The sequence below is a fragment of the Podarcis filfolensis genome (genome assembly GCF_964270895.1).
Source record: "Podarcis filfolensis genome assembly, chromosome: 3".
NCBI classification, from domain to species: Eukaryota; Metazoa; Chordata; class Lepidosauria; order Squamata; family Lacertidae; genus Podarcis; species Podarcis filfolensis.
The window spans coordinates 39,128,725-39,137,835 of record NC_139606.1 but is presented as its reverse complement, the minus strand read 5'-3'; the positions used below and the strand labels follow the sequence as shown (position 1 = coordinate 39,137,835).

The 9,111-nt window shown below is 38.6% G+C and overlaps 1 protein-coding gene across 1 annotated transcript in view; it reads right to left on the bottom strand.

The window, feature by feature from the left end:
• Window positions 1-1,883: 1,883 nt before the first annotated feature.
• DDX43 (DEAD-box helicase 43) overlaps window positions 1,884-9,111 on the bottom strand; it is a 21,736-nt gene continuing 14,508 nt past the window's right edge. Inside the window, exons 12-17 of the mRNA XM_083607266.1 lie at window positions 8,576-8,703; window positions 6,117-6,226; window positions 5,331-5,469; window positions 4,755-4,842; window positions 3,113-3,242; window positions 1,884-2,679 (exon numbers count right to left, since the gene is read on the bottom strand). Coding sequence (XP_083463392.1) covers window positions 3,129-3,242; window positions 4,755-4,842; window positions 5,331-5,469; window positions 6,117-6,226; window positions 8,576-8,703 — 579 coding nt within the window. The 3' untranslated portion in view covers window positions 1,884-2,679; window positions 3,113-3,128. The remainder of the gene's footprint in view (window positions 2,680-3,112; window positions 3,243-4,754; window positions 4,843-5,330; window positions 5,470-6,116; window positions 6,227-8,575; window positions 8,704-9,111) is intronic.

Below are 9,111 nucleotides of genomic sequence, written 5' to 3'. Positions count from 1 at the left end.
CGCCACACCAAAACTCCTGGTTTTAGTGGACGTAAGACCAAGTGACCGGCAACAAGTATGCAAGGTAAAGAATTTCTCCAAGAATTGACCAGACAGGGCAAAGACTTTTGCAAGGTTATCATGGTCCTGGGTTGTTCAAGGCCTTGTATACCAATAGCAAAACCTTAAACCTGTCTTGGTAGTATTTAAGCAGCCAGTGCAATTCAGCACAGGTGTTTCACACTGTCAGTTGGGCACCACCTGCGGCAGCCTTGCTAAAGTATTGTGCACTAATTGCAGCAGATACAGCGTACTGGCTTACCGCAATCTGGAAGTTGTCATTGCCTGAAATATTGTAGCTTTCACACCATCCTTAATTGACAGGTGTCCTAGCTAGTGAAGTCACTTTGGCCTCTGGTGACAAAGTTAGATGTACTCCGAAGCAATGTACCTGCTCTTTTAGAGGGAGTGCAATCACGTTCAGAAGAGGGCAACTGACCTATTTCCCTGATCTGGAAAACCACTCACCCACAGCCTCAGTCCTACCAGGATTCAAGTTGGCCTTCTTCCAGCCCACCATTGTGCACACACACCAGTCCAGCTACTGCAGGGCCACATCTGACTGATATGGAGAAAGAGGGTTGGGTGTCAGCATACTGATGACATAATACTCCAATTCCCCTTATGGCTGCTCCCCCAATGGCTTAATATAACTGTTGAATGGTATGGGGGATAAAACTGCCCTGAGGAATTCTCAGCATAACTACAATGGGGCTGAAGCCCATTCTCTCAGTGTTACTTTCTGGAGCCAAGTGGAGATAGGCATGGGACAACTTACTGCACCCCATGCATAGCTTAGGCTATCGCTGGTAGCTGGCAGGCAAGAAAAAGGTTGGACAGTGTTTGCTGTCCTCTCACAAGCAAACTCACATGCACATACCCTTTTGAGAAGGCCCAGTGGGTGCTGTGAACATAACCCCATGGAGAGTAGGAAACTTGAGACTTATGTGGGTTTTAAAGTTAGTGGCCAGCAGCTATGACGTTACCTCATGGGGGTACAATAGCCACTGGTAGTGAGATACTGTCATATGCCATAAATTCCTGGCTCCAGTGGTGAACTTGGTTTCTAAGAAAACTGCTATGCTCTCTCACTGCTTTTAATGGTCAGAGTCTCATGATAAAGTCAATTGCTGGTAGCAGCAATACATAGGCTCTTGCATAGTTAGGAAGTGGGCTGAGGAAAAAGAAAGTTCTGTGATCTGGTACCTCACTTTCAACTTTCTTTGAGTAAGTAGAGATAGTGTGTATAGTTTATAACACCACAATATAAAGACCGCTTTTCATTATGTGTTTTGCACTCAGTACTTTGATGCAAGTACAAATCAACAATTTACAATGCCAGTTATGGCTTGCTCTTTCAAAACATTTCCAGGCAGGCGTCAAATCACTTCCCTGCCACTGTTAAACATTTGGAAAGGAAAGCTTCGTATTTTATTTGCACCTTTCCTTTATATTGTAGGAACATTTGAGAAAGTGCACATGCATAGAGAACTGATTTGGCAAGGACAATGGGACATTTCCCCAGTTGGGTGCATATCTTCCTGTGGGAGCAAGTTACATGCAATTATGGGGGAGAAAGAGAATGTTTAATTAGGGGCACTTTTGGAGTGTGTGTGTTTGCCCTCCTGCAAATGACCAGCTTTTTTGTGTGCATAGGTATACAACAGTATTGCTAAATGCAGACCATATTTTGTTGCACAGAATTCCCCAGGATCCATTTGATATATAAATAGGAAATGGCTAATCCCAATCTCTGCTTCTATTTCTTGTTCATACTAGAAAATTATATTCAAGTGCAACAAAACTAGAAACTAGAGACTGAATAATCCTTCTCACACAGCACATGAAGGTGAAGTGCTTTAGTCATTGAAACAAATTATGATACAATGTTTGACTCACAATCTTATAGCAAGGCAGATTACTACCGTTTGGCAAGTTCTGGAACATGCTATATGAAAATGATACATGTTTAAAAAGCTTTTATTTAGCAAGAATAAACATAACAACTATAGATCCATGAAAACACTAATCCTTTATTCTCTTAAAACTAGTCTTTTGTGCAAGTAAAGAGAAGATTCTGGAAGCCAAATGTTAATGCATAAAGTTCTCATAAAATTACAGTATTCTACCATTGCCATTTATAGACCCACTATTAATCTACAGGTGGGACTCACTAGGCATGCAAATATGTCAATACACTACATCTTACCAATAAAAAAGATGCAGTACACAGAACCCACAGAATCGGGCTAATTTTAAATTTAAGATGGAGAGGGGAAGATCTGTTTGCCTCATTGTTACTTTTCCTTGTAAATAAGAACTTTTATCAACATTATTCTATGAAGTGCAGTTCTTCCATCTAACAAAACTACTATAAGCTACAAAACAAGAATGAACTTAAGTATTAAGTTATTACTCTAAACCAAAATGTATCAAAACTGAAACTTAACAAAATAATCCACCAGCTTTACTACAGCACTGTATTAGAATACATTACAGTGAATAGATAGAATTTGAAAATAATTACAAGTCAGCATAATTTCCAGTATTTCTGAACTCCATCGATCAAGATGTTGGTACTCATGAGCAGACAAAAACTTCAGTGTTGACAATTACTGCTTTATGTACAAGGTTTCCTCCCTGAAGATGAGAAGATGTAATCAATGTACCATAAGCCAATAAAACCCCATTAGATGTTAGATTAAGGCCATTATTCTCAAACTACTTCAAATAAGTCCTATTATTATTAGTATCCATAGAGCTGCATGATTTAAAATCCCTAGGCACTAGCCAGACCCAGACTAGACCAACCAACTTCAGTATGATTACTGTTATGTATATTTAGAGCAGGCTTTGCTCAGAAGACTGCTATATATCTCATGACAGCTATATAAAAAAGTATTGTTTCAATTTTCTAATAAGCATATTTTTCAAATCTGGAAATGCACATTCCTGTAAATGGTGCAATTTCAAGACAACCAGATTTTAAAAAGTTATGTTTTAATTGTGCATAAAGCTTGAGCAATACTACATTCTACTTAAAATTATTGCTAACATTTCAGTAGGCACTCACTGTGTTCAAGTATGGATTAAAAACCTCTTCGAGATCTCCCACGAGACCTCCCCGTATCTTTCTCCATTTCTTTTTTCAACTGAAACTGCTTGTATCTTTCAGCCATTGAAATAAGTTCTTCGGGAATTACCTGATAATTAGAAAATCATGGCAACAATACTTGCATACCGCTGACATCAATATTTATTCTTCCACGAATTAAATATTTTATCTAAGTACACTGAAAAAGGCTAATAGTCCTTCTTTGTATCGTATCAAATTAGATTTCCCCCTTCTGTAAGTTTTTTGATAACTGTTAAATACACAGTACAATGGTACCTTGGTTTAAGAACAGTCTGGTTAAAGAATGATTCGGTTTACAAACTCCGCAAAATTGGAAATAGTGTACTGATTTGATAACTTTTTTAAAAAGGTAAAGGACCCCTGACAGTTAAGTCCAGTCGCGAACGACTCTGGGGTTGTGGCGCTCATCTAGCTTTATTGGCTGAGGGAGCCAGCATTTGTCCACAGACAGTTTTTCTGGGTCATGTGGCCAGTATAACTGAGCCGCTTCTGGCGAAACCAGAGCAGCACACGCCGTTTACCTTCCCACCGGAGCGGTACCTATTTATCTACTTGCACTTTATTGCCGTGCTTTCGAACTGCTAGGTTGGCAGGAGCTGGGACCGAACAACGGGAGCTCACCCCGTCGCGGGGATTCGAAACGCCTACCTTCCGATCGGCAAGCTCTAGGCTCAGTGGTTTAGACCACAGTGGCACCCGACCGACTTTACCTCGGTCTAAAAATGGAATCTGAATGGTGAAAGGGCACTGGCGGTGGAAGGCCTCATTAGGGAAAGCGCACCTCGGTTTAAGAATGGTTTTGGTTTAAAAATGGACTTCCAGAACAGATTAAGTTCGTAAACCAAGATCCCACTGTACTGGGATATTATTACAGCAAGATAGTTATAAGCGTAATGCTTAATAGGTCTTTTAGAGTAGCTTCCCGTTTAGTTTGCACTTCATTAAACTCTGGTATGTTGGCAGGTAATGTCTGTTTTGCATAAAGTCTACCCATCACTGCAAATTGCTTGGAATGCATCACATTTCCCCCATTCAAGCTCTTACTGATGAGAAAGGTACAAAGCAAAGTGCTTTAGAAAGTTAGTTTAAATTACCACAGACCAAAGTGGTGGATGTCATCTTATAAGAGCCATTCCTTTCACATTCACAATACAAAGACATGCACCCAGACATTAAGTATGCATTAATTTTTTTTTACAAGATACTACCATTACATCCAGAAATATATTCAAATTCACAATCTGTATTATTAGAACTTAAACTACCATTATTTATTATCTCTTGATTCCAGCTGAAGTCAGTTGTTTTTCCATACCTGTTTTTTATGTTTGAATGGTTTTCATAAACCAGCTTGTTAACAGTGACTTTTCTAGTGCTTTTTTTTTTTTTGTATTGTAAACCACTTGAGGCTATATGCATGAAGACTTGGTACAAATCTTAAACAACAAATAAATATTAAAAATAAAGTTTCAATACCTTAAAAACATGTTCTTATTAAAGAGCTTTTGAGACACACCTCAAGTCTGGGGGGAAAGTCAGGGAGAGGGCTAATTGCTAGTGTGGGTATGATAAACACTACCTGGTTTCCTCTTTCCAAAATGTCAATCAATTCAGATGCATTCCGCCAGTCATTCCTAGTCACAAGGGTTACAGCTTCCCCTGTGCGGCTAAAAAAAAAAAAAAAAGCAAGCACAAAACTGTCAATCAGCCAACTCAAATAAAATCAGTTCGTGTTTTATTTTATTGAGTTGTGCTGAGGAATAATAGTCGAAATACCCTGTTGCAACTCCTAGGCTGAAGTACTAGTGAGCAGCTTAAACCTCATTTCTTCTTCTTCTTTGAAGTAGAATGTCAACTTGCATCTCAGCAAGATAGCTGGTTTCTAATTGTTTCTGGATGTCCCCAAATGAGGAACAACAACAACAACAACAATTTATTATTTATACCCCACCCATCTGGCTGGGTTTTCCCAGCCACTCTGGGCGGCTTCCAACAAAATATTAAAATACAATAGTTTGTTAAACATTAAAAGCTCCCCTAAACAGGGCTGCCTGTCTATGCAAAATGTGCTGGAGAAAACACTGGTGTTCCTCTAATAAATAACAGTGGCGCATTCCAGAGATCCAATTCACTATATATAGAATATTCCACTTACCCTGCACGTCCAGTACGGCCTACTCTATGAACATACTCTTCAATGTTGCGAGGGAAGTCAAAATTAAAGACATGAGTGATATCATGCACATCAAGTCCACGGGAGGCCAAGTCAGTTGCTATCAGTATGCGAACTCTGCCTAGAACAAGCACAGTGAGACATATATTGATACCTCACAAAAGGCATAAATTGGGATCTGACAAGAGTTTTTAACTAGGTAGAGAAATCAACAACTTTTTATTTGATATTTGAACTCACACTGTTCATACATAAGACTGGACATTTATTTTGTAAATGCCATTTTTTCCTCTTTGTATTGGTTTACAATATTATACAAAACAAAAACACAATATGTAAACATTCCAAATTTCCCAAAGTTTAGTGCAATATTCACAACCTTATAGTAAATGCACCTTAATAATAAAGATAGCCTTGTTTTTCAAAAAAATATGTTAAGATAGTCAGAAAGTCAGAAAACATTTCACTGGCTGTTTCTCTGCTATCCTTATAGAAGGATGGTTGGATTGCAGCAATGGTAAACCTTTTCAATGGCCACATTTGCATGTAGCAGTAAGTCACACAACAACTTGCCATAGTTTTATGCTGCTTTAGTGATGTATTTGTTGTAACCTGTCCTGAGACTTAATGTGCAAACACAGCCAGCAATGCTTTAGGTTTTTTTTTAAAAAATCATTGCTGAGTGGTATTGCGTCTTCCTCCGCAAATATGTTATGACTGGTTGCTTAGTATTATGCTACAACTGATTCTAATCAATTACAAGTTTACCTTTCTTGAAGTCGTCTAAAGCCTGTTCACGATCACATTGTTCTCTATTGCCATGTAAGGACTGGACAGGAACTCCCTGAAGACCAAAATCACTTGATAGGTCATCGGCACTAAACAGAAAAGTTAAAAACTAAAAAAACACATAGGATTGCTTGGTTCATACATTTGGAGATACAGTTGCATGTACCTAAAATAAGTAGTCTACACCCTATGTCAGGTACTCTGTTACTTCCACATGTTCAAGGAAACTCAGTTAATGTCCTATTGCTAAAGGATTCATGATCAGCGAGTAAACATTGTATGCATTTACCAGACTTCCTTATAGAAAAAAAGAGAAAGAAATCACCAGCGTAGAGATGTTGTTTCCCAAAAATGCACTTATGAGGTAGATGCAAATATTCTCACTTCACAGACAGGGAACTAATGAAGAGATGAAGGGTTGAAAAGTCACTTAAGAACTCTATGGCTGAAGTGAAGTAGAATTCTGATTTCAGCAGCTAAAGAAAATGTTGTGTCTAGATTAAATCCACTGTAATAGAATATATGCAAAAATTATGGAATTCTTTCTGTTGCAAATGTTAAATTTCAGCAATAGCATATGAAATATAACAGAATACCTAACACACCCTTTACATCTTATATCACTAGTTATCAAGTTGTAAACAGTTTTCTTTGACTAGTAGCACCACCCTATGTGTGCTTATTTCCAAGAATTGTACTGCTAGCCCCATTATGAAACATGAGTCAATCAAAAAGAGTTTGAAGAAAAAGTGTCCTATTGAGATTATACGCTGAAACTATTCTTTTTTATATTTGAAAATAGATGAGAACCAGCATTTCATGACATTTCTTTGCTATCAGGAGAATTTGAATTCTCAGAAGTCAAGCTGCTCTATTTAGACTAGGTAAGGAATTACAGTACAGTACAAAGAAAAGTCATGGGTTGGATCCACACTAACCCATGTTAAGAGTAGAACCCTTGAAATTAATGGAACTTTCGAAAGCACGTCAAAGTGCAAGTAGATAAATAGGTACCGCTCCGGCAGGAAGGTAAGCAGCGTTTCCGTGCGCTGCTCTGGTTCGGCAGAAGCGGCTTAGTCATGCTGGCCACATGACCCGGAAGCTGTCTGTGGACAAACGCTGGGTCCCTTGGCCAGTAAAGCGAGATGAGTGCCACAACCCCAGAGTCATTCGCGACTGGACTTAATGGTCAGGAGTACCTTTACCTTTACCTAAGGTTAGTCATAACTTAGTAATACTTGAAATCTGGATCCAACCAAGAAGCGTGAAGCAATATAAGAGAAGTAAATTATTGAGGAGGTGGGGCAACTTGTATATTAGGGAAGACTAAATTTGGAGCTTTTTGGTTTGGAATAAAGGCGATTAAAGGAGGACATGATTGAGGTGTATAAAATGATGTATGGTGTAGAAGAAATGGCTATAGTTTCTTATCCCTTTTCATATATTATAAGATCCCAGGCCATCCAATGAAACTGAACAGTGGGAGATTAGGGGGACAAAAAGTAGTACTTCTTCTCACATTGCATCTGGAATTTGCTACCAGAAGTGACTGGACAAATTCATGTCACCTCAAGCACATCTTTGGGGCCAAGACCTTTTGCAAGAAACCCATACTTTTTAGCTGTTTTGACATGCTGCATTTAGCTTTGAAAGCATCTGGCTCTACTTCTGGTTTTCTGGTCTGGGAGAGGAGACTATTTGTTTACCCAACCACTTTTTTGACATAGAGCGCACTGTTAAGTGGCATATAGCAGAGTCATATAAACAATATGACATTTTACATAACTTCTCTTATGGGTAACTCTTACACATCCTGGTAAACAAAAGTAGCATACACTTTGGTTAAATGCTGCTATGTGCAGCACTGTATCTTGATCATATAAGTATAAGGGGGGGGGGGAGTGAGGAGCTTGGGATAACCCTGCCTATTGATTCAAGAAACTGAGTCAGTCTTTGGGTTGTTCCTCCCCCAGGCACGGCTTAAGATGGAACCAGCCTCCAAGAGGTCAAACAATGCCCTGCTGCTACTTCTTGAAAAGGGAATTAATTAGAGCACATCACCAAATATTAAGAGCTGAAAATAAATGTAGCTTAAATTTTCTATCTAAAATTCTAAAGAATCTAAATTTAAAACCACATTTTGGCTGAAGAAAGGCCATAACTGACTGTAAGAGCACATGCTTTTTATGCAAATGCCCAAACTTTAATCCCTAGTATTTCCGTTTCAACAGACGGACAAAAGGTGATGGGAGAAGACCTTTGCTGTAGGCCCTAGAGCTCAACTAACATAATACAGTAAGGTAATATTGGGCTAGCCGCTAGATGGACCAATGGCCTGACTCAATAATAAGGCACCTGTAAATCATATTTAATGGTTAATAGTGAATGACAAACGTAGGCAGTAAGCCAAATATTCCTGTTAGATTTCTTCTACATACGTAAGCTTCTTTCCCACAAAAATGATGACTTTGTCTTCAGATTTCATAGTGTCAATGAAGTAACGTGTAAAAGCTCTTTTTTCTTCTTCTGGAATAATAACAATTTTCTGTTCCACTGTATTTACTGCCTAGAAAACCAAATTTAATCAAAGGAAACCTGAATGTGAATTTGAACCTTGTCAAAGTATCAATTAATAATTGTACATACTTTGTTATAGCTAGGGATACAGAAAGAGTTCGAGATGGACATGTACAGTTGGAAGGGACCCTGTAGGTCATGTAGTCCAACCCCTTGCAATGCAGGAATCTCAACACAGAATCAAAGAATTTTCATGTTGGAAGACTATTCAGGTACTATGCATGGAGACTTTGAACGTGAGCTTTGACTAGAACTGGCTGTTGTGGCATGATTATTTGAAAATAAATCCCACCTAAATCATTGGGTGCTGGTATACAGTTCTTAACACCCACAACTAAGAATCAAGTAACTCACTTTTAAAAAAACCAGAGCACTACTTTAGATTGCAAACCACAAA